The 25,742-nt window shown below is 46.6% G+C and overlaps 1 protein-coding gene across 7 annotated transcripts in view; it reads left to right on the forward strand.

The window, feature by feature from the left end:
- Positions 1 to 25,742, forward strand: part of RASSF2 (Ras association domain family member 2) — a 46,209-nt gene that overhangs the window by 1,180 nt on the left and 19,287 nt on the right. For 3 of the 7 annotated variants that reach the window (XM_060285117.1, XM_030872621.2, XM_030872618.2), the window contains exons 2-4: positions 19,885 to 19,974; positions 22,228 to 22,303; positions 24,908 to 25,059. In XM_060285117.1, coding sequence (XP_060141100.1) covers positions 19,916 to 19,974; positions 22,228 to 22,303; positions 24,908 to 25,059 — 287 coding nt within the window. In that variant the 5' untranslated portion in view covers positions 19,885 to 19,915. Of the gene's footprint in view, positions 1 to 67; positions 143 to 474; positions 581 to 14,608; positions 14,960 to 19,884; positions 19,975 to 22,227; positions 22,304 to 24,907; positions 25,060 to 25,742 lie in introns of those variants that run through there. The other 4 variants (XM_030872619.2, XM_060285115.1, XM_070043684.1 and 1 more) reach the window with 3 other exon arrangements.

Here is a 25,742-nt window from a genome sequence, read left to right on the forward strand (position 1 = left end):
CTGCGCCTCAGTGACAGGAGGAGCTGAGCGCCAGGCTTCTGAACGCTGCGATGCACTTTATTTCTAGGTGTGTGGAATCTGGATCCCTAAAACTTGTTCTCCCAGAGAACAGAGGCCATGTCTAGAACTGGCCAAATTTATAGTAAGTACTTTACATGTGATGAATGAATGTATGAACCAATGAGCCGACAAATAACAATTCCTGCCACAGTTGATCTTGGTACAATGGGAGGAAAGAATTAGAAACAATGATTCTTTTAAACAGCTGTGAGACAGAGCCAGGGGCCTTCTTTCCTAAGCATCTGGTTGAGGAATCTGGGGTTGGATTTATTCTATTCACCAATCCACATTTCCTTACTGGGAAATTTTTCTGCAGGTGGTCTGAAGAATTAAAGAAACTTCTCAGTGGCTATATTGGGTAGTTTGAGGAGTTTTGTTTTGCTTTTTTGTTTTCAAACTTGTGTCCAAATGCAGTGTCTCAGAGAATGTGGAGTCTGCCTGTGAGGTGCCCATTTGGGATCAGAGACCCTGGAGTATGGCCATGAGTGTGGGCCCCAGCTGTGCTTTCTCCTCTGAACAGGTCAGCCTGATGCCTGGGAGCTGCTGCAGTCGGGTGGGCCTCAGGGGGACAGAAGAGGACCTCAAATGATGCCTGTGCTCGGAAAGGGACAGTAGCTTTGGAAAGAGGGTAGTTCTTGCCTTGGGACAAGGAGGTGGAGATAGAGCATGCAACCTGCCCAGGCACCTGGGAGTCTGGGCTGGTTCGATTCAGGATTCCCTGTGCTGAGAAGGCTGGAAGGTGAATCCTGCTCCTCCTTCAGGAGAAGGGAGAGCAGAGGTGGAGTGCAGGGGGGATAGGATAATCTTTGGAGTGCAACCTAGGCATATCCTATGTTCCTCTGTCCTAGTTTTTTATGCTGGTGAAATCTGGTTAGAATGATGAGGGATACTTTTGGGGAGCTTGGCTGAGAGAAGGCCAGGGGATCTGGGGCCCCTAGTCATACCCTCTTCCAGGGGAAGGTAGAAGATGTGCCCTTTGCACCTGGCTGAGTGGGCCAGGGCCTGTGCAGTATTCTGTCCCTGCTGTACCTCTGGCTGGCAGCACCCCCGCCTTCCTGAGGGTGGTCTCACTCTGCCCCAGAGTCCACTTCTCTGCATCTCTGCATGGCTTCTGTTCTGGGTTCAGGCCCTCTCTCCAGTTTGTGTTATCCTAGGAGTTGGTCCAGGATGGTTGACAACCCTACACCTCGTTTTCAGCCCCTCAGTTCTCCTCGTCACTCTTGGATGCACTGGCCTACCTGGGACCACTCAGCTACCGAGTTTTGCTTTGATTTCTTGGTCTGTTTCCTGGAGCCAAGCTTTTTGTCTGCCTTCTGTGCATGAGCGCCTTAGGAGTGGCCAACAGAGTTTGGCTGGAGAGGTGTCCAGGACCAAGTATTCTGGCACCTATGCTAGAGTGCCAAGAGCTGGACTGCGGGCCTTGCCAGAAGGGGGTCCTGTCACCAAAGTACAAAAGGACCTTGGCCTAATTATGTCCTTCAGTCTTCTCTAGGATACTTTTGGCAGGAAGTGTCCTCACTGGGAGGTGAGGTGTGGAGGGGGGACCAGATTGTCAGAGAATCCCTTGGAGAACTTGAGAGACTGGATGATCCCAAGAGCAGTCTCAGGATTTGTCCACATTCATTTTCCTCTGCCCAGAGTGAGAAACTGGGCAGGTCTCAGTAGTGTTCTTAGAATGGAACACTAAGAGACAGAGACGTACAGTCTCTGTCTTCAAGCTCTAGTTGCGGAGAGCTGCTACAGCTGGGTTTGTAAAACTAGGGCAGTGGTCTCCTTCTACACTTCCCCGCCCCTCCCACCACTCTTCACAATTTGGTCGTTATTTATCCCAATGACACACTGTGCTATTTAAACACCTCCCTGCCTCTCCAGAAGAATTGTAAATAAATCTTTGAGGCTGCATAAGCTACCACAGGCCCATGACTGAAGGCTTCATTTATTTGGCTATTTGTGGATTCCCATGGAGGATGTGGTGGGGGAGGGGATGGGGCAGGAGGCAGTGGGGGAGCAGGGCACAGTAAACAGGAACATCTTCCAGACTCCATTGGCTAGGTGGCCAGAGGGTCATTTTTTAATCATCCCTTGGATGGTAGACTCTGGAGCCTGTAATCAGAGGTTGATGCAGCTGCTCGGGATGACAGCTTGAGGCTGTAGAATTGCCCAAGGCAGCTGTGACTGAACTAAAGAAGGCAACCTCTCACTGAAGAAGTGGGCAGGGAAGGGCATTTGGTTAATTCCCGTGAGATGAGCAAAGTGACTTAGAATGGCTTTTTCTATTCCTTATATTGATAAAAATTAGCAAAAAGGTACCTTATATTTCCTTGGACATGTTAATCCGAAGTGATTTGGCAAATAGGTTTACTTTTACCAGCATAACACTTTATCCATAGTGTTAGTTTGATTAACTGCTCCTTTCTATAGAGAAATGAAAGAACTGTTGGATTTGGAGTTTGAATGGCATTCAGAATTTCTAGCAGCATGATATTGGGCAATGTAATAGATGCTGTCAACATCCTTCCTGTGTTCCCTTGACCTCAACCAGTGAGTGATGGGAGAAAGTGTATAAATACTCCAACTCCCTCACCTCTCTGTTGGGGTAACTTTGAGGCATATTCCATGCTGTCTTTCAGAGGTGCCTTGTAGAACCATATCCCAGTTGCTAACAGTAATAACTGTCTCCCTTCATTGGCTGCCTTCCCTTCCCTCTTTCACTTTCCCACTCCCTTTCAGCTTGCACTCTAATCCTTGTCTTTTTTTTTTTAAATACTTTTCTCTTATGTTTTTTAAATAAATTTATTTATTATTTTATATTTATTTTTGGCTGCATTGGGTCTTCATTGCTGCATGCATGCTTTCTCTAGTTGTGGTGAGCGGGGATGACTCTTCGTTGTGGTGTGCGGGCTTCTCATTGCAGTGGCTTCTCTGGTTGCAGAGCACGGGCTCTAGGCACACGGGCTTCAGTAGTTGTGGCACACAGGCTTAGTTGCTCTGCGGCATGTGGGATCTTCCCAGACCAGGGATTGAACCTGTGTCCCCTGCATTGGCAGGCAGATTCTTAACCACTGTGCCACCAGGGAAGTCCTCAAATCCTTGTCTTATGGTCAACTTCTGGGGGAAACCAACCTAAGGCTTTAGTCTGTAGTTAAAAAGTCATTTTAAGTCTTTGAGTCTCCAAAGAGAATAGACCTTGTCAAGGGGGAGGATTGGACTGGCAGTTTGGGACTAGCAGATGCAAACTATTGTACATAGAATGGATAAACAACAAGGTCCTATTGTACAGCACAGGGAACTATATTCCGTATTCTGTAATATACCATAATGGAAAAAAAAAGATAAACCCTGGTTCTGATAAAGTAGAACACTCCTACCACCCAGCAGGACCTACTCAGGGCTGAAAAGCTTGGGGCCACATTTCCAGCTACTTCCAATGTCACTGCGTCCAGGAATTGTTCCCTGACTATGCCCCATGGGAGTACAGCCCCATCTTTTGCCTTCTCATCCCACATTTTGCCCATCCCTTTCCTTCTTGTTTCATTGTTCTCTATCTCTCACCTTGTGAAATTTGAGAGCAGAGTCCTTGACTGACTCACCTTGGTAGCATCCTGCAAAGTGCCTTTTATATCTTGGATTTCTCTTAAATATTGTTGACTGAATAAAAAATGAGAAGAAAAAAAAATAAAGTCTCTGAGTCTCAGTTTCCTCAGCTGTATGATGGAAATGATAACTATCTCACTGTGATACGTGCTCAGACAGGGGCCTGGCACACAGCAAGCATTCAGGCAAACATTTGCTGGCTCTTTGAGTAGTACCGACGGGGCTATGATGGATTTGGGAATGGGTGTTTTGGTGGACCATAGAGAATTATAATACTTTGGAGAGAGAGGCTTGAGAGCCAGTAGGAGCCAGCTCTAGCACACACCTGGCCTTGACTGGGCTGGGATGTGATCAGTGATCTTAATTTCCGAGTTTGTCCACAGGGTGAGGAGGATACGAATTGTACTAGGTGGGGGGCTTCCCTGGCGGTCCAGTGGTTAAGACTACAGGCTTCCAGTGCTTCCACTGCAGGGGGCGCGGGTTCGATTCCTGGTCAGGGAACTAAGATCCCACAAGCTGCGCTGTGCAGCCAATTGTACTAGGTGTCAATATTTACGGTATGTTCAACTGTGCCCTGAACTGGCTGAATCACTGTGTATGAGACACTTCTGAGGTTCAGTTAAAGATTATTGAAGTGAGTGCTCTGAGTCTTTGGGGGCCTTGGTTTCCCCATCTCCAAAGCCAGGGCTTAGATGATTCCACAGGTCCCTTCTGGCCCTTGGTCTCCTCAGGAAGAGTCTATTGCATTCTCCTTCTGTCAATACAAAACAACATTTAACAAAAGAAAACCCTTCATATGTCTACAATTAGGTTGCCCACCATGGGGCACCCAGCACTGGGCCATCCTAAAGTTTTAGTCTTTTCTGCTGGCACAAGGGATTTCAGTAGAATTATCCCAGTAAAATGTTTGCCTTCCTTGTGTACCAGTTTCACTTAATGACGTAGGCATGATGTGTCCCCAGAGGAGGCCTGAGGAGTGGGTAAGGAGGATATGGAAAGGATATGCCCTACTTTCCTGAACCACTATGCAATGCTGTAGACACCCAAGTGGAAACCAAGAAAAGTCCATGTGGAAGAAGAGACTTCTGTATGACAGAATTCAGCATTCCTAGTTGGGTTTACTCACAGTGCTCCATTGATAATCCTCCTGAGGGAGTCCCTGACTCAGCAATTCCACCCATAGGAATTCTTATCCTAAGGATATAATTGGACACATGAAGAAAAATATGTGCATAAGGGATGTCCCATGCAGCGTTTTTTTATAATAATAATAACAACAACAAAAACGGAGACTAAATGCCCCCAAATAGTAAAATTGTTAATCATGGTGTATTTATACATTAAAATACCATGCGACTACAAAAAATTTAGGATACAGATGTGTATCTGTTAACATGGGAAAAGAGGATACTTTTTAAAAAGTAGGTTACCAAACAATGTGCTATTTTTGTAAGATATATCATATCATCCACTTATTTGCCTCTGGAATGATATATAGAAAAATGTTAATAGTGGTTGTCTCTGAGTGGTGGAATTTTGATCTTAACTTTTTAAAATATTTTCGATTTTTTATTATGGTAAAATATACACAATATAAAATTTACCTTTTTAACCATTTTTAAGTATACAGTTCAGTGTCTGTCTTAGTCTGTTTGAGCTATACTATATAACAAATCCCACAGATTGAATGACTTACAAACAACAGAAATTTATTTCTCACAGTTCTGGAGTCTGGGAGTCGTCAGGGTGTGAGCGTGGTCAGGTGAGGTTCCTCTTCCAGAATGCAGACTTCTCATTATATCCTCACATGGCAGAAGGGGCTTGGAAGGGTCTCCTTTAATCCCATTCGTGGCTCCACCCTTATGACCTAATTACCTCCCAAAGGCCCCACCTCCTAATACCATCATAGGATTTCAACATATGAATTCGGGGAGGATACAAATATTCAGACCATAGCAGTGGCATTAAGTGCATTCACAGTGTTGTATGACCATCGCCGTTATTCATTTCCAGAACTTTTCCATCATCCCAAACAGAGACTGTACCCATTGAACATTAACTCCCCATTCCCTCACCGCACCCCAGCCCCTGGTAACCTCTATTATACTTACTGTCTTCATGAATTTCCCTATTCTAGGTTTCTTATAAAAGTGCAATTGCACAGTAGTTGTCCTTTTGTGGATCCTAATCTTTTTGCCTATCTATATTTTTAAAATTAAAAAAGTCTGTTTTACTTATGTAATAAAAAGGAAAGGAACAAGAAAGACCTGGGAGAGAATTGTGGTGCTTGGTCTCTGGTACTGTCATTTCAGGCTGGGCCACAAGGTCCTGGCCATCCTTGCTGCCTCCGCCGCCATTACCTGGGGTGGGGGTCAGCGTCTGACCTCCATCTCAGCCTGGCAGGACAAAGGTGGATGACCAGTGGGCCTCAGAACTAATCACGTTTGGGGCTTGCTGGTTGCTGGCAAATCATCTTATCCCAGGGTTTTCTGTGTGTGGTGGTGGGATTGAAAGGGTGTGCTTGGGGTTCACTGTGCCTCAAACCTAACAGCTGTCATGCAGTGAGGTCCAAACCAGGTGGAAGTCATGTTGCTGAGACCATCTTTCTTAAAGATTGAGAAGGAGAGCCTCAGCCTTTCTATTTTAAGCATCCTTTGTGTATTTCTGACCCTGTGGCTCAACTCAACCTACTAAATACCCACCAATGGCAGCTGTGGGTATGGCTGCTGAATCCTTTGTCCACAGGCAGGGTCAGCCTGCCAGGATGCAGGGAGGACTTTAACTGGTGGAATCCATGAGATCCTAAGAACTCTGGGGAGATGGGTAGTGGCCTCAGATAGTCAGTGCCCTCTTCCTAAGGCTCCACATAGGCTCTTACGGTTGATTATTCAGATATCTGGGGCAAGGATTGATCTCTTGTGCATGTGGTGGGTTGTGTATATGACAGGATAATTGGGAACATGGTGCAGAGGGGTGGGGGCAGGGGAGGTGGTATGTATGTGTGTTTCAGTCTGGCCTGAGGTGAGAGGAGGTCAGGAAGCTTTGGTACCCAGAAACTGGATACTAGGTTGTGTGGCTCTATTCAGGGGTCATGGGAGTGGGTCAAGCGGCTTTACTCTGGGATGTCTTGTTCTGTGGAAAATGTTGTTAAGTTTCTCATTAAGCAATCTCCCAGAAGAGCCTGCCCCAACCCTCCAGCGAGCTGGTGAAAGAATGTAGGTCTGGGAGGACAGATGTGCCTACTGTGTTCTCTGGAAATTTCTTCACCTGGCTCTGCCTGTTTTCTTTCTGCCCAGCAGAAGGCTGCTCTTTTAATCCCAGACAGTGGGGGAAGTATAAAGATTTTACGGAAACAGTCTTTGAAGTCCATTTTGAAAAGTTTAGTTTTTCGTGGTGCTGATTTTTCTTTAGGGTTAGTCAGCTGGTTGCAGGACAGGCAGAGGAGGGTGTGAGTGTGGTTTTGTGGAAAACTTCCCCTCAGCCTCCTGGAAATGTTCTGGAAACCCCTGGATGAGCTGTTTCTCCTGGGTCTGAGATCTGCTATGTGAAGCTTTCCCCACACCTGTTGTAGGGCATTAATGAGGTTAAAAAAGGGTGGATGTGAGATGCCCCACAGTGGCTACCCCAGGGGAGGGCTCAGCACACACTGACCCTTCCTCCGCTCGCCTTCCTTACAGCTTTCAAGGGCGAGGAACGTGCCTGTCTCTGGCGGTGGAGGAGGCCAGCGCTTTGGGCTTTTGGGTTTCCAATCCTGGCCCTGGGTAGCAAGGAGAGGAAACCCTAAGATATCTGCACACAAAGCTCATAGTCTCAGCCTATAACACCAAAAAAGGGAAGCTGCTGGGGTTCCCTTAGGAAGGGGATGTGAGGTCAGAGATGAGTTTCAGAGAAGCACTTAGTAAACAGGAAGCATGGCCAGAAAGAAACCTGTGCTTGTAGGAAGTGGGGAACTGGAGACGGCCTCCTCACCTGCCAGGATAAGCCAGCAGTGCCTGGAGCTGACGGCGAGTGGGGGCTCAGAGCATGAAGAGTGACACAGAACTTGGGCCCTCCCTGTGGGACAGGGCTCCACTTAAACCTTGCAGTTATTGGGCTGGAGGAAAGCTTAATTTGCCCTTCTGAAGGCAGGACTTTAAATACCCCATAAAATAGCCCTCGGTTTTGAGAAATGCAGGTGAAGGAATGCTTAGTCTTATGTGTCTTGTATGCCTCCACTAACTTCCCACTCTTTCCTCATGCCAAGTCAGTTACATGGAGTTTTGCACTTTGTTGAGTTTTATCCTGTGAGGGGCCATCTGGGCAGGGTCCCTCTGGCTGAAGATGACAGAGGCGCTGCTTCCCTTCCATCAGGGAGGCAGAGGTGGCCAGGACCTTCCCTGGGGCCTGTAGATACTGGAGGGTTCGCTTTCTGGGTCTTTGTGTTCTCTGAGCTGGAGTCTAAGTTCTTTGCACACACACACACTCCCTCACACACCCATACCACACATTCATATGTGCACTTGCATGCTCTCTCACACCCATACGGACACATTTACACACACACTCTCCCTTACATATCTACATCTATACATTTACTCACATCCACACCTACACATCCACACACATACCGCTTCTTCTGTCTGGAGTTTTTGCTTCCTTTATGCCTTTTTTGGCCCCATTCCAACACCCTGCTCAACCCCTGTGAGGCTAAGGTTTCCTTCTAAATATCCGTCCTGAAGTCAAAAGCTTGTGGATGTTGACGGGACTTCCCTATAAACAAGTAGTTGCTCATCTGGGCCCGCGAAATGATCGTTTGGCGGGGGGTGACTGTTGTGACTCTCGGGGTCACTCGCCTGGCCACCTGCCCGCTGGCGTGAGAGTAGGAGGCAGGCCTTCCCGGCAGGCATCCCGAGACCATTCCCTCAGATCTTCCCCAGCCACACTGAGGGACTCACACCTGTGTGAGGAAGGCCTAAGCAAGAAGGGTCAAGGACCCAGCTGTCAGTGGAAGGAGCTGGGGCTTTGCAGACCTTGCTGCTGGCAGGAGGGCGCCCAGCTTGGCCACCTGTCCTGCTGAATCTCAGGTCCTCATCTGGCAGGTGGACCAGACAGAGACTGCCTCCTGAGATAGAAGTGAGGTTGCCTGTCAGCAGGGGTCTCGTACCTGTTGTCAGTCAGGCACCCAGGTTTTTTCCAGAAAGAGGGGGGCAGGCTGTTTTTGGGGCCCATGAGTGTAGGGGGTAGCTTGTTCTTTAGACAGAGGGTGAGATGTGTCTGGGGATTCGTGGCTCTGTAACATTGCAAATACCTGGGTCCCTGGATGGGATCTCCATCCCAGGCTCCTGCAAAGTCTGCTTTCCCTTCAGCTTGTCTGCCAGGCCAGTCACTGACTCACCTGCCTTCCCCAGGGCTGTGGCCAGCAGCTGAAGCCAGCCTCCAGCTGCCTGTCCTACTCGGAGACCCTCATGTCCAGCCAGGGCACCACAGAAGGAGCACTGGCCTCATCATGTCAGCTCTGTGACCTGGGACAATTCACCTGACCTCCGGGACCTTCTGTTTCCTCATCTTTAAAGTGATAAAAATAAAGTCTTCCCTGTGGGTTCTTGTAAGGAATAGGAGAAGGCTTCTAGAGTCTTGTCACCAGCAGCACCAGCATCCCTTGGGAGCTTGCTGGGAATGCACATTCTCAGGCCCCACTCTAGAGGTACTGAATCAGAAATTGGGAGGAGGCGGACAGGAATCTGTATTCAATGAGCCCTCTGGGGGATTCTGATACACACTTCTCTAGAATATGGCCAGGTCAGGTGACTTTTAGCTGAAAACTCTTTCTTCCCATTCACCTCAAGAGAAGCTGTACTAAATAAGGCTTCTGCTTTGCATCAGACAGTCCTGGGTTTGAACTCTAGCTCTGCCTCTTCCTGGCTGTGTGTCTTTGGACAAGTTACTTCACTTCTTTGTGCCTCAGTTGCTTCATCTACAAAATGGGAATATTATTGTTTCTTTCTTCATGGGGTTGTTACGGGGATTAAATGAGTCGAAGCAGGTAATATCTAGCTTGTAGTAAGCTTGCATTTCTGGTAGTTGTCTATTATTCACACTTGTTGTTTTATTATTAACATAGTAATACTGTTGTGATTGTTCTGTTCCCTATTTGTGAGGGAAACAGGAGACCAGGGCCTCCTTTGACTAGTCTTCTGTTAGTTCTCTTTGCTACCTGCCTCCACGTTAAGTGCCCTCCCTCCTCAGGCAGGACAAGCCAACCTCTTCCCAAATACCTTCGCCTCCCTTTTCCCTAACCTCTAACGTCCTTTTGGGGTGTGGAGGGGCAAAGCTTTGTATTCACATTCACAATAAAGCTGAGGAAGTAGAGTACATATACCCAGTACACTTGACCTTATCTCTCCCTTTGGTGCTGTTTGATGTTCTTTTCCTGAGCAGAGTGACTGAGAACCATGTGGGTGGTTCCCTGGGGGCCTGGACACGGGGTGGGAAAGGGATGGAGGAGGCACATGGGTTTGACCAGTAAGTGGGCCTTTTATTGAAGAAACCATGTAGATGGAAGGCAAAGTATGCTGTTTCCTTCCTAGGCAGCACGAATTTTGCCCATGTTTAGGACAGGCTCAGGTGGAATCTCTTGTAATCTCTAGATCTTGGCAGCGCCCCAGGTCGCAGCTCAAGTCTCCTTCCTTGTGTGGCGCAGTAGGGCTGGGGTTTCCTGTTTGCCATCAACACTTCTTCCTGCCCCCACACGAGGAGGCTGAAGTGCGGAGGGGCCAGCACTATCTCCTCTCCCACTGCTTGGTTACAAAGCAGGCCCTCAGGAGACCTGATGAGGCGGTCTTCGATGCTGCCTCGGATAGCATGAAGCCATGGATAGTGTGAAGCACCGTGTCAGATAACTTTCTTCTCCAGCCCTAGAGCTCCAGATCGTCCCCAGAGGGCAGGGCCGACCAGGGTTCAGAGAAGAGGTGGGGAGAGGCCCCAAAAGGGGAAGCTGCAGGCCCCTAGCTAGTGTTTCCTTTGCATCTGGGGCCTGCAGCTGGCTCCCTGGCTTCTGGGGTGTGGTGCCCTGGTTTGGTGATGGGGCCCCTTGCATCAGCTCTGTGCCTGTACACACTGATCCTCGGGGATGCTCTGCACTGTCCCCTCTCCCCTTTGAAATATTAGTAATGGGAAGGGGGGCACTAAAGACTCAACTCAGTTTGCTTTCAGAAAATTCTGTTCCTTCCATTCTTGAAAGGCTTCGTTGAGATGCATTTGGGGGTGTCCTCAGTTTACACAGCTCTATCCCCATCAGATTTCATAGTGGTTCTCAGCCCTGGTTGTACATTGTCATGACCTGGGGAGGTTTTAAAAATGCTTGTGGCTGGACCTCCTCCCGGAGGGTCTGATGAAATTGGTCTGAGTTGCAGCCCTGACATCAGGAATTTCAAATTAACCCCCTACCCCATTCCCCCTCCAAGAGAGTCTAATGAGCACCCAGAATTAGAACCTCTGAGATGTGTGTCCTGAGTTCAGCTGTTACTCCTTCCCACTTTGGTTTCAGCTGAGGCTTGCCAAGTGCATGTCCTTCTCGCTGGTCAGGGGGTGGCTCTGTGGGGTTTGCCCCACTGGGAATGCTTCATGGAATAAGCCCTCCCCTTTCCCATCCTGTCTCTCTCTCCTAGTTATATTTTCTTAGAGACTGGGACTGCCTGGGTCCTATAAATTAATTGTTGCTCCGGCACCCCCCATCCTACCCTGGAGCTGAGGTGGGAGTGGGGTGGGGCCTGGCTCCTGTTATGCAATCAGAAAGACCCTTTAGGAAACAGAAAGCAAACAAAACACCACAGGGGTTCTTCATCTCACTCTGGACTTTCCAGCCAGGGGTGGCCCCCCTTTCTGTTCTGTATTTGCCTGCTGGGGACTTTCCAGTTGATCAATAAGATGAGAGACACTTGGTCTCTAGGCTGGAACAGAAACTGTGTAGGGATTAGCTAGCCTCCTGGGGATGCTCTGCGACCAGATAACTTCAGTGTGTTCTCTGGGCTCCCTGACAGAAAGCGAGTGAGGGCACAGGAGTCTGGAGGAACCAAGAGCTAAGAACAGAGGAGCTTCTGCTCTCTTTGAACAGAGCTTTGATGCCTTTCCCACCTCCTCAAGCTTCCTGAGGACTTAATGCTTGCCCTCATCACAGGAAACTGAGCTGGTTAATTTCAAGAGCCTGGCTGGCCTCTCATTTATTCTTGGGGAGGCTGGAAACACCTGGGAGTGGTGGGGGGCGGGGGGACGGTTCTGTGAAAAGAAAGAGGAAAGGATCCTTTGTGCAACAGCTACAGGGTAGCTACAGGATTTTGACTGGTCTAGAACTTGGGCAAGTCTGTCCCCATTCCTGCAGCTCAGCCTTGTACCGACTGCACCTGGAGATCCTGTGCAGGCAGCTGTTTTGTCCCAGCTTTAGAGTGGGTAGAGGAAGGTGATAGAGCCAGGAGCTTCAAGCCCTAACGTGGAGCAAGTGTCGTGGCCGCTACTGGTACCCACCCAGATCCCCTTTACCTATTTTTTTAAAAATAAATTTATTTGTTTTTGGCTGCATTGGGTTTTCGTTGCTGCTGCGGGCTTTCTCTAGTTGTGGCAAGTGGGGGCTACGCTTCGTTACGTGCGCAGGCTTCTCTTGTTGTGGAGCACGGGCTCTAGGCATGCGGGTTTCAGTAGTTGTGGTTCGTGGGCTCTAGAGCGCAGGCTCAGTAGTTGTGGCTCACGGGCCTAGCTGCTCTGTGGCATGTGGGATCTTCCCGGACCAGGGCTCGAACCCATGTCCCTTGCATTAGCAGGCGGATTCTTTTTTTTTTTTTTTTTTAAATAAACTTATTTATTTATTTGTTTCTATTTTTGGCTGCGTTGGGTCTTTGTTGCTGTGTGCAGGCTTTCTCTAGTTGCAGCAGGTGGGGGCTACTCTTTGTTGCAGTGCGTGGGCTTCTCTTGTTGTGGCTACTCTTGTTGCAGAGCACAGGCTCTAGGCACACGGGCTTCAGTAGCTGTGGCTTGTGGGCTCTAGACCGCAGGCTCAGTAGTTGTGGCACACGGGCTTCCGCGGCATGTGGGATCTTCCCAGGCTAGAGATTGAACCTGTGTCCCCTGCATTGGCAGGCGGATTCTTAACCATTGTGCCACCAGGGAAGCCCCCCCTTTATCTGCTGCCTGTTATGGGTGTGGACTGCCGACAGGTCTCAGTTGCTCCCTAGTCTTGAGAATTTCTCTTGCAGGATAATGCCTGGGTGCTCACCCCCTCCTCCCAGAGGTGGCTCTCAACCAGCGACTGACTAGCGTGGGGTACAAAGGCCTGGCCTGCCTGTCTTAGGGTGGGACAATTCGGTGGGGTTGTTCACGCCCTAGAGCTCCCATGGGATCAGGCTGTGGCTGGGCTCCAGGTCCTTCCCCACCCCAGTCCTTCTTCCCTCACTCCCTTACAGGTTTCTCCTGAAATCAATTCCTTAATAACTCATGTGCACAAGAATCCTCATTTTGACCTCTGCCTCTAGGAATTCCCTAACCTAAGACAGCAGGTTAGCTTTCTTTGGGCTGACTGTTGAATCCACTGTCTCCGCTGAAGAATTAATAATGAGAATGGGAATATTTGCAGGAGAGAGGCACAGTGTGAGAGCTGGGGGGTCCAAAGAGAGAAAGCTGTAGGCCTAGGAGAGGAAAGAAACACCAAATGAATGGTTTCTGTGTGGTGGTATAAGTGCTGTGATGAAGGACAGGCTGAGGTGTGGGTGCCTATCCCCCCAACACTGCCCAGGGACAGCGAGAACAGTTTGTAGGAGGAGGTAAGTTTTGGATCCGGGTCTAGGGAACATGTGAATTTGTTTGGGTCTGAAAAGCATGGGCACACTCACAGAGCATGAAAAACAGGCGTAGAAAGTTCTTTGTAGCTGGGATGTCATCATCTTCAATAGCTTAGGAACCTTCCCTTTGTCAAGACATTCTCTTGGATCTTAGGGATGGTTGTGCCCTCAAGTTGTCCTGGGAACAGGCAGGAAGTAGTGGATGGGTCTTCACATGGGAAGTGCTAGGTTCTGCTGACAGGCTGCATGGCATTGCCCAGGCATTTAATGGAGCTGAGGAGAACCCAGAACATGCCAGGGCATGAAGTGGTGCCAGAAGAGAGGACTGACTGGTTAGTGGCCTCAACAGGTCTCCACTGTAACTAGTTGACTAGGAGGCTCATGTCCTGACTTGGCAAGCCCAGTGGTATTCACATCTCCAGACATGTTAGCAGACATGCTTTGTAGTTAGTAGACATTCAATACACATTTTATCTTTTAAAGTTTTTCTAAAGAGAAGTTGTACTGATCTAGAAGTCTTGAGGGCTAAATGGCCACGTTCACGGGGGGTTCAGTAGGTTTAAATATGTTTTAGACTTCCAAAGAGTGACTCCACATCAAAGATTATTTGTGTCAAATCTGCCCTTTCATTCCTGTCCCATTCTGTGTCTCTCCTCCTTTCTCTGTACGGGAAGCAGTGAGCTGTCTCCGTTCTGTGCCTGAGATGCTGGCTGATGTGGGAAGCACCCTCCTTCCTCTCTGTCTTGCTTTCCCCTCTTCAAAGAGATGGTGAAGATTGGTTCTATATTCTCAAGGCAATGTGGAAGCGATGCTTGGAAATGATCCTTACAAGGCATTGTGGAGTCCAGGAGGGCTTCATAAATTCTTGATAATAACAGAGAAGGCAGAAGAATTGCAGCCAGCTAGCTGAGCAAATCCCTCTCTTCGAGACTGTAGATATTGGCAGGCACCCTTGGCAGAAGTGTCCAATTGAATGTGGATCCCAGCCCCATCAACCTTCTTCCTCTGACTCTTCCTTGTGTGAGAACAATACTCTGCTTAAGCAATATTGGACTGAACTCTAAATTTCCGGCCTTTTGTTTGCTCTGCTACTGTTTGCCTTAAAGTGTATGTAAATGTAGCTGGCTTTTTTTCCCTCTCCAGCTGGCTGGAGGTAGCCAGTGATTTGTGGTGATGGTTGGAAAGTTTATGAAGACAGATGCAGTTGTTGTCCTTGAGATAGACAAAGGAGGGTTTGGGTCCTAGAATCAGCTACCTGTAATTTCAGTTCAACAATGTGGTCGGCTGTGTAAGTATTTTCCTAACATTCCTAACCCAAGAAACGTAAAAGTAAGAAAAAAGGTGGGGAGAAGTCAGGTTGAAGACAAAGATTGGGCCAAGTGAGTCTATAGGTCAGATTTATAACAATGGCCTTGGTGAAGTCACTCAATATGTAGACAGAGCTTTAGAGAATTCCCACATTTGGGCCATCAGACTACTTGAAGATTTATATCAACCTGGTAAGTAAAAAATAGTGATAAGGGAGATTGAACATCTTTATTAACTATTTGTATTTATTTTTCTGTGAACTATCTGTTCATGTGCTTTGACAAATTTTCTATTGAGTGTAGTCTTTTTCTTATTGAATTATTAAAGACTTTTACATATTGAGATTAACCTTTCATAATATGTATTGTAAATATTTTCCCCCAATTTGTCATTTGCCTTTTGACTCAGGATAGGGTAAACTTTTTTTCTAAACAGAAGCTTAAAATTTTTACAAATTGGTATCCAGTTTTCTTTTTTCATCATGCCTTCTGGATTTTGGGTCAAGAAAGTTTTCCCCAGTTCAAATTTCCCTACATTTCCTTCTAGCATTTTATGTTTTTAATGTTTAAGTTTTTAATTCATTTATGATTCCTTTTGGTGGAAGAGTAAGGTAGGGATTTAGATTCCGCATCTCCCCCTTTCCAAAGGCCAGTCAATTCTCCGGCAACATTTTGTTTTATTAATCTATCTTTTCTCTGCTATTTAGAAAGGTAGCACACATTCTATGTTCCCAAATATGTTTGGGTCTATTTCTGTATGTGATATTGTTTCATTAATCTGCCTGTTTTCCTCAAGTACCAAATAGTTTTAGTAACTGCAGAGAAGACTTAATTTCTCTAATTGGTACTTTCAGTAGATTTAAGAGGATGTAGTGTCAAAAGGGATTTGTCTTGGGAGCAGGACAGATTGCTTTCAGATCCAAAACAAAATTACCAAATTATAGGTTATTATGGAGGCAGTGAATGAGAGTCCTGCAGAAAATCCAATCAGTGAGTTAGAAAATTATCTGTAGAATTCTGGGGAAAATAAGGAGGTGGAGACTGTGAGTAAAAATTATACGAAACTTGGAGGATAACTGCAGGGATATATGTAAGTATGTATGTATGTATGTATAGTGCTGGAGAGAGGGGATAGAGACATTGCAGAAGAAAAAACAAGAATGGAAGGAAGAGAAGCAGGAATCAAAGCAAGTATAGGATATTTCCCTGGCTGGAGAAAGACCTGAATGTTCAGGATGAGGTCTGTCAATGGCCAGGCACTACTAATCTGATTTCTACTCCATCCAAGCTTTGGCATTGGCTCTGGCCGAGGTCCCCCATGATTCTGTGTGGTAAATCAGAGGCCCCTCTGGGTTTCCCTTGGGCTCCCACCACCAGCTCCTGGCTCTGCTGATCTTGGCCTTCTTCTCAGGGCCCCCTGTTCTCTCGGCTTCCAGGAGACTGCATCTCCTGTTTTCTCTCCCCTTATAGGGACTCATCTTTTCTCTGCCCATCCCTGACCTACTGGGTCCTTTGAATCCCTGCCCTTGGCCCTGCCCCTTCAGCCCTCCCTGCTCTCTCCCTGGTAATCTTGCCACTCTCCTGACCTCCCTTCCTTCAGCCAAGCCAGGATTCCCTCCCTGGGAGCTCCACACTGTCACTCTCCTGGGCCGCAGGCCTGGCTGTGCTTCTTGTCATCTGCATCACGGGGTTCCATGGCCCTGCCTCAGACTCAGCCCGTGTTCCTCACACCAGTGCTTGTGACTGTGCATGGCCACCTTCATCGCTATCCTCACCAGTAGCCAGGCATCGTGCTGGACTCTGCCTTTACCCCCATGTCGAATCTGGCCCTTTCCAAATCTTTTTATTGATGGATCATGACTTTTTCTCTACCTCTTTAAACTCTTTAGACTCTGTTACTCCATCCCCACTGCCTGCTTCCCTGGGACAGGCCTCTCAATTGGTCCCCCTACCTCTGTTTTCTTCCCCAATCCTTTCTCAAAGTAGACAGCAGAGTGTGATAATCATTCCAAAATTCAACTCAGATCACAACCTTCCCTTATAACTCCTCTTGTTTTCCTATTGCCACTATAAAAAAATCATCACAGACTTGGTGGTTTGAAACAACAAAAATATACTCACTTACATTCTGGAGGCCAGAAGTCTGACATTGGTTTCAGTGGACCAAAACTAAGGTGTCAGTAGGGCTGCGCTCCCTCTAGAGGCTGTGGGGGTAATTTCATTTGCTTGCCTTTTCTGGCTGTGTTCCTTGGCTCATGGTCCCTTTCTCCACCTTTCATCCACAGCATAGCATCTTCAAATATCTTTCTCTGCTGAGGTTGTCTGTAGAATCTCCCTCTGCCTTTCTTATTAGGGCACTTGTGATTACATTTAGGGCCCACCCAGGTAATCTAGGTTAGTCTTCCCATTTCAAGATCCTTAATTTAATCACATCTGCAAAGTCCCTGTCACCATATAAGGTGACAGTGACAGGTTCCAGGGATTAGGACCTGGATGTCTTTGGAGTCCATTATTCAGCCTACCACACCCCCCATTGTACTGCAAAGTCCAAACTCCTCCATATGGTCAAGGTCCAGCACACACACCACCCCATCCTGGTGCATGCTCCTGCCTGGACCACTCTGCCCCTCACCTTTGCCAGCTCTGTCTCATCACTGAGGTCTCAGTTTAGAGTTCACTTCCTCCAGAAAGCTCCTGGGACCCCACCCAAGTCCAGATCAGGTGCCTTTCCTGTGTGCTGCTGTGGCACCTGCCCTCCTCGATAGAATTGTCTTTCCCCTCATATCCCCTCCTGCTGGACTATGTACACTTGAAGGCAGGGCTGTGCCAGTTTACTTGCTGTTGAACTGCCATCAGTAAACGCAAAGCTTTGACACATCTTAGGCACACAATAAATGAACATATACATTTACATATGCATAGAAGAGGTGCTTTAAAAAAATGGGTACTCACTAGTTATGGTAATTGTCACTTAAGAAAAAAAGAAAAACTTTCTCAGTAGTCTGACTTTCTTTCCTTTTCCTTTTTTTGCAGTACATATATACTCCAAATTTTATGATTTTTTTCCCTTTTTTGAAGAATTGAAAAATTAAAATTTAGAGAGAACAGTTGTATTCTTGGGGTACCACTTTTGGGTATACAGGTGGGGTATGAATTTTCTGAATGGAACTCTGCCCTCCACTCCCCTCTCCCACTTATACCCCTTCCTTAGGGCACCTTTGTATTAGTTTCCTGTTGTTCTTGTAACAAATTACCAAAACTTAGTGGCTTAAAACAATACAAATTTATTATCTTCTGGTTCTGTAGGTCAGACGTCTGACATGGGTCTTCCTGGACTAGAATCAAGGTTTTGGCAGGGCCTGTGTTCTTTTCTAGAGGATCTAGGGGAGAATCCATTTCCTTGTCCTTTCCAGCTTCCAGAGGCCACCCACATTCCTTGGCTTGCACCCGATTCCCCCAACTTCAAAGCCAGCAACAGTGGGTTGAATCCTTTTCGCATTGTGTCACTATAACACTGATTTTCTGCCTGCTTTTTCCATTTAAAAAATTTGTGGCAAAACACACATAAAATTTGCCATCATAACCATTTTAAGTGTACAGTTCAATGGCATTAAGTACATTCACATTGTTGTGCAGCCATCACTGTCATCCAGCCACAGAACTGTTTTCATCTTGCAAAACTGAAACTCTATACCCATTAAATAGTAACTTGCCATTCCACCTTCCCTAGCCCCTGGCAACCACCATTCTACTTTCTTGTCTCTATGGATTTGACCTAGGTACCTCATGTAAGTAAAATCATACAGTACTTGTCCTTTGGTGACTAGATTACTTCACTTGGCATAATGTCCTCATGGTTCATCCATGTTGTAATGTGTGACAGGGTTTCCTTCCTTTTTAAGGCTGAATAATATTACATTATATATATATATATACATATGCCCCCCACATATATATGTGTGTGTGTGTGTGTATATATATATATATATATATATATCCCCCCCACATTGTTAATCCATTCATCCACTGATGGATATTTGAGTGGCTTTCACCTTTTGGCTGTTGTGATTAATTCTGTGAAGAACATGGGTGTACAGATATCTCTTCAAGGTCCTACTTTCAGTTCTTTTGGGTATGTACCCAGAAGTAGAATTGCTGGATCATATGGCAGTTCTATTTTTAAGTTTTTGAGAAACTGCCATACTGATTTCCACAGTGCTGCACCATTTTACGAATTCCCACCAATAGTGCACAAGTGTTTCAGTTTCTCTGCATCCTCACTAACACTTGTTGTCTCATGTCTTTTTGATGATAGCCATTCATCAAAATGTGAGGTGATATCTCATTGTGGTTTTTTCAAAAAATTTTATTGAAGTATAGTTGATTTATAATGTATTTAATTTCCACTGTACAGCAAAGTGACTCAGTTATACACATATGTATTCTTTTTCATATTTTTTCCATTATGGTTTATCACACGATGTTGAATATAGTTCCCAGTGCTATACAGTAGGACGTCGTTGTTTATCCATCCTTTATATAATAGTTTGCAAGACTTACGTTTCCCTGATGATTAGTGATATTGAACATCCGCAATCTAAAGCCTCCCAACAAAGAAAAACCCCAAGACCGGATGGTTTCATTGGTGAATTCTACCAAACATCTAAAGAAGAGTTAATACTGATCCTTCTCAAACTCTTACCAAAAAATTGAAGAAGATGGAACACTCCCAAACTCATTTTACAATGCCAGATCCCAAAGCCAGATAAGGACATTACAATTAAAAAAAAAACAAAAAAAAACCCACTGCAGGTTGAAATACTAGATGAAAGAAAATATAAAAATTCTCAACAAAATACTGGCAAACTGAATTTCAACAGTGCATTAAAAGGATCATACACCATGATCAAGTGGGATTTTTCTCAGAGGCTGTGGCGAGCAGTGGCAGCAGCCAGCAGTGTGGCATTTCCCTGGCCCTGGGTCAGTGTTGGGCTGCTCGAGCTATGGATCTGGGGCAGGGACAGAGAGCCATGTGCTCCCCGCCTCTGGTACATGGTCTGCTGAGTTCCTAAGGACACAACCTGACTTTAACCTCTGTCTTCACCTTTCAAATATAGGCCTCTCGTCTGATGAAAAGAGAAAGGAAGAATGGACTACAGTCACCAAACTTCCCTAGTCCCATGTGGACAAGATAAATACATTTCCAAGTAAGATTTTTTGCTATGGTATTGTGTTTGCAGTGGCCAGTCCCATGTCAATGGAAGCCACTGGCAGAGGAGCCTCCTCTGTGCATGAGAGGAGCTCATGTGTGTGAGAAGGAGAAAGCAACTGAGTGTGGACTAGTGAGAGCATCAGCAAGGTTGCTGCTGCCTGTGCTCCGCAACGGGAGAGACCACAGCAGTGAGAGGCCCGTGTACCGCAAAAAAAACACAAAAAACATGCCCCCAGAGCCTGGCCGTAGAGAGTGAAGTTAAGGAGGTCTTTAGGACATGGCACCCTTAGGGGTTCAAAAGAGATGATGTCCTGGAGGGCTTCCAGGAGGAGGAGTTGGTGCTGGCTGCTCACTGTCTTGTCTGTGGTATACCCCAGGGAAGTCCTGGCTGGGTTGTGTCCCTGTGCTGCTGGGGTTCTGGCTAAAATGGGCACAGGTGCCCCCTGAATAGCAGGAGACAGTTTCATTGCATTATATGCACTAAAGTCTTTTGAACTCAGATTTTTGCTGATATGGCAGGGTCTAAGCCAAAATAGACTTTTTTAAATTATAAGTTTGCAGATATATTTTTACATTCAGCACAGGGATTTGTACATATTTTTCTCTATCTTAATGAAATGTTTAATTTATTTGAGACCAAATTGTTTGAATTCCTTTAGACACACTTGGCCATACACAGGCACACCGTTGTGTGAGCTGTGGATCATACTCATCTCTTCACTGATGGATTTCCCCTGGGGCTTCTACTGACCAGTACTTTTAAATCCTAGTTTCAGATCTTTGTGTTCCAAAGTATCAAACAGCTTTTGTTTTAGGTTATTTGGAGTCACATTTTTTGCTAATTCACTCCAGCTTATCTAGGTTTAACTTGTCTGGAACTTCTTGGAGTTTCCAGCCAGTTTTGACCTCCTGTGTGGCCCCAAATCTCTCCATTGAATGGCTGGACTTAGAGGGACGGAACTCCCTTGCCTCTTGCCTGAGTATAGGCAAAAGAACACACCTCAGCCTCCTCAAGCCCTTCCCAGGCCTCCCCTCATTCACTTCCAGATAAAACTTGATCACAGCATTTTCAGGTTTGACAGCTCTCACTCTGATCACAAAGGGTGTGACATGCTCTCTCACATTTAGTAGAGCTGTGCTCCCAGGGGGGCCACTTGGAAACCAGTATTTAGAGGCCTTGTAAGGTTTTTAAAAAATATTTTTATAAACTAAAAGCACCTAGAATAGATTAAAAAGATAAAAGCACCTAGAAGGGTACATTGCTAGGATTCAGAAGCCCCCTCATGCCCACTTCTAGTCACCACTCCCAAAGGTGAACCACTGTCTGAATTCTGAATTCATATAAATGGAATCATACAATATGTGCTCTTTTGTGTCTGGCTTCTTTCACTCGGCGTAATATCTTTGAGATTCATCCGTGTTATGTGTAGTTCATTCATATTCTCATTGCTGCTCCATTGTGTGGCCATAGCTGCCTTTATTCATCTGTTCCACTCTTGATGGGAGTCAGTAAATTTTTTTTTTTTTTTGCTTTACGCGGGCATCTCACTGTTGTGGTCTCTCCTGTTGCGGAGCGCAGGCTCAGCAGCCATGGCTCACGGGCCCAGCTGCTCCGCGACATGTGGGATCTTCCCAGACCGGGGCACGAACCCATGTCCCCTGCATCGGCAGGCGGACTCTCAACCACTGCGCCACCAGGGAAGCCCGGGAGTCAGTAAATTTTTAAACACATGATAAGGTCATGTCAATGAAGCATAAGTCAGTGGGACCCAGGCCTGTCCCTTTAACTTTCTGAAATTCTAGGAGTTTCTGAGTCTTGTGAAGGTTTGTAGTGATTGTCCCCTCCTCACTCACAGCATGTGTGAGGGAGGAAATGCTGTGGAGAGGCTGGAGAAATCCTGTCTATGGGCTTTTGAAGTGTGTTTGCCTCTATGAATCTGTGATTTATTAAGGCCTGCATATTTAGCTTGGGTTTGGGGAGTGTTGTGAGAGATGCCAACCTTTGTCAGCAGACCAGACCTGCATTGGTTTTCTGGAGTTGCTCTTTACATCCAGTCTGTTCTAGGTAGTATTTACTCTTGACCTTGACCTTGAACTCTGGGTGTGTGTATGTGTATATGTACACATGTAGACAAACACCCAGACTGGAATGACTGAAGGCCAGCTTAGAGGTGAGAAAAAGAGGGAATAACTGCATTATAAGTGGCTTCACCTGAGATTGTGACACCTCTTGTATTTTTCCCTTAAGGAACGAACTTCTTCTGCATCTGAAGACCTACAACTTGTACTATGAAGGCCAGAATTTGCAGCTCCGACATCGTGAGGTAAGGAGTCCCAAGGAAGATCTGTGAGGCTCCTTCCCTGGTGGCCAGCCCAGTCTTTGTCTCCATGTCTCCTGGTCTGAGAGTCCCTGCCTCTCCTGCCACAGTGAGGAGCCTCTCGATGCTAGTGATGTTATTGGGAGTCCCTAGAGTTCTTCAGAAGGAGACCCCAGGCCCAAATTTGTTCTAAAAAGGATGAGCTTTTCTGTTCTGGAGACATTGCTGCGGCTGTGTGGCTGGGCTAGCGCCAGCCTCAAAAAAAGAACCCTCCCTTTCATGAAATGACTCTTTCAGCTAACTCTCAAGCAGCCTTCCTGCTTTGGGGCAATTCAGGAACTTCACACAGTCCTCTACGTTGACACATCTGGGCCCATGTCCTATTGCTGAAGCAACCTGGACAAGTTATATAAGCTCTGGGTGGTAACTCTTGGCCCTTCCCCACAACTGCAGCAGCCTTCCTCGAGTGCCTTCTTGGAGTGTTCTTTGTTATCCATCTGTCTTTCCCCAGCCCGCATCCTGAATCTAAGCTTATTCATACTGTATCCATTTCTGTAAAGCCTGTTTCAGATAGATGGTGGAGTAATATATACTCAAATGTCCTTGACCGATAAGAAATTGTGTGTAATACCCTTCTAAACACATTTTCAGGTTGTCAAGCCATGGGGATTTAATTCATAGAAACAAACGGATATCCAGATGGCAGAATTTCAGCTACTAAGGCAGGCTGGTTGGGAATACTATGTAGTGGCTTTTTGTATGTGCCTCAAACCACACCACATAGGCAAAGTCCTACTTTGGGTTAAATTCTGCCCTACAATCATGTGATATAAACTAATGATGCCAACCTTGACCAGCTAGAAGGCCATATATGACCTGTGCTTAAATAAAGCTTTTCTCCCTAAGATCCCCAAATGCCCTAAAGTTGCTGCACTCTTCTCCTGCCTTCTTTATTACCCCCTCCCTCTCTAAGGATGATCCTGGGGCCCGGGTTAGTTGTTCAGTGAACAAGTATCATCTTCGTTTATGTGGCTTGTCCTGAAGATGTGGCCATAGCCCAGATATCAGGTCATGGCCCTGCTTATAAAATATGGGTTCATGCAGGGGACACGGGTTCAAGCCCTGGTCTGGGAAGATCCCACATGCCATGGAGCAACTGGGCCCGTGAGCCACAATTACTGAGCCTGTGCGTCTGGAGCCTGTGCTCCATAATAAGAGAGGCCGCGACAGTGAGAGACCCGCGCACCACGATGAAGAGTGGCCCCTGCTTGCTGCAGCTAGAGAAAGCCCTCACACAGAAACAAAGACCCAACACAGCCATAAATAAATAAATAAATAAATAAACAAAAACAAAAAAACATGGGTTCAGAAAGGTTTTTCTGAAACTCTAGAAAGAAAACCTGACCCTTTAGGCATTGTCCTCAAACCCTCTACTAATTAGTGGCTGGACCATTAGCAAGATTTTGGTCGTTAAACAGCTTTTCTGAGATGTGTCCTATAGGTGATTAAAAGGTTTTATGGTGATTAGTGAGATCCACTTCTTTGGGATAAAACATGCAAATGTTTTTAGAAGGGTTTCACATTTAAATTCTTATCAGTCAACAACCCTTGAGTATAAAGTTGGAATTCTTACAGGATTTATTCACCTCTTGGAGAGTTGTTATGTAGCACATTAGCTAATTATTGGCCTGGGAAGTTCTGCTGTTAAGAAATCTGATTAACACATCATCTCCCAACTCATGATCACAGGATACTCTTTTTAAGGTAACAATTGATCTGGTAGAGGAGCTAGTATTCTGTTAAACAAACTTGAGGAAATATTACTTTAAATCTCCTTCAACCAGTGGGTCAGATTAACATATAACATGTTATAGCTAAAGACACATCACTTTCCATAGTAGGGGAGGGGAAAGTAGCTAGTTTAAGGTTTTAGCTCTTGCTTCTGTTAGCAGGGTTAGTCTCACATACTTTAAGAAATGTAATTGGACTTCCCTGGTGGCACAGTGGTTCAGAATCTGCCTGCCAATGCAGGGGACACGGGTTCAAGCCCTGGTCTGGGAAGATCCCACATGCTGCAGAGCAACTAAGTCCATGCGCCACAACTACTGAGCCTGCACTCTAGAGCCCGCGAGCCACAACTACTGAGCCTGTGTGCCACATCTACTAAAGCCTAGAGCCCATGCTCCACAACAAGAGAAGCCACCGCAATGAAAAGCCCATGCATCATAATGAAGAGTAGCCCCCACTCGCCGCAACTAGAGAAAGCCCGCACACAGGAACGAAGACCCAACGCAGCTAAAAATAAATTTAAAAAGAAAAGAAAATGTAGTTAATTTCTTTAAAGTCATTAGTATAAAAACAACAAAAAAACATTGTTATAATTTGCACATGTCTATGAATTTTGAGGCAACTTTGCCCTGACCTCTGAGGTCAGCTTCAGAGCCTTCAGGGTAGTTTACAAGTGGAGAGAGTGTCTTGGAGCTGGGGTGTGACTGTAACTTGGGTGCACCCAGCTGGACACATCAAGGATGCTGTCAGTTACCCCCAAGAACCTGGTGCTGGCTTCCTTGAGGCTTTTCTGGGCTCACCCTGCCAATTGTTTTGTGGCAGGAAGAAGATGAGTTCATCGTGGAGGGGCTGCTGAACATCTCCTGGGGGCTGCGCCGGCCCATTCGTCTACAAATGCAGGATGACAATGAACGCATTCGCCCTCCTCCATCCTCTTCCTCTTGGCACTCCGGCTGTAACTTAGGAGCTCAGGGGTGAGTGAAGAGAGATGGGACTGGGGGGTGACCAGGGGTATCTGGGGGTTCCATCTATTCTCAAGCAGGTAAATTCCACCTTCTTCCAGCAAGCCTTGATCCCAGCTCCTATTCCCACTGCCCCCTGCCTTCGACTTGGGATGAGGAGAAAGGGGTGTATGTTGGTGTTACTGGGCTTCCATGCCTGTCACCACAATCACTGAGTGAGAGTCAGAGTGATGAGGGGAGATGCTGAGTCAGAGAGGAGAAGCACTAAGGCCTGGGTGAGCAGCATGCCTTCCCCAGCGTGGAGACCCCTAGTCTCTGAGGGGTATCGTAGTGGCCAGCCAGGCCCAGTCTGCAGATTTCTGAAAGGACACCTGATGCCCCAGCATCCTCCCCACTGGGACCACTCCTTATAGAACGACCCCACCCCAGAGACATTTAGGGCTCAAAACTTCTGTCCAAAGCTCTCTGTGTCTGAGGGGAACCTGGAAGAGGAAAAAGAATGTCAGGCCCTGTCCAAGCCAGCCAAGCAAGGTCTGCTTCAGGCCACACCTGGAGTTGGGTGGTGGCGTGATGGTCTTGAGAGGTCCCCTCTACTTGGTTCCCACTGGAAGGTCTGTGAAGACTAAGCCTGTTCCTCCCTGTAGCCAAATGAGTAGTTCAACGCATCTAGTAAGGCACACCCTCTTTACTGTCTT

The sequence above is a fragment of the Globicephala melas genome, chromosome 15 (assembly GCF_963455315.2).
Source record: "Globicephala melas chromosome 15, mGloMel1.2, whole genome shotgun sequence".
Classification (NCBI taxonomy): Eukaryota; Metazoa; Chordata; class Mammalia; order Artiodactyla; family Delphinidae; genus Globicephala; species Globicephala melas.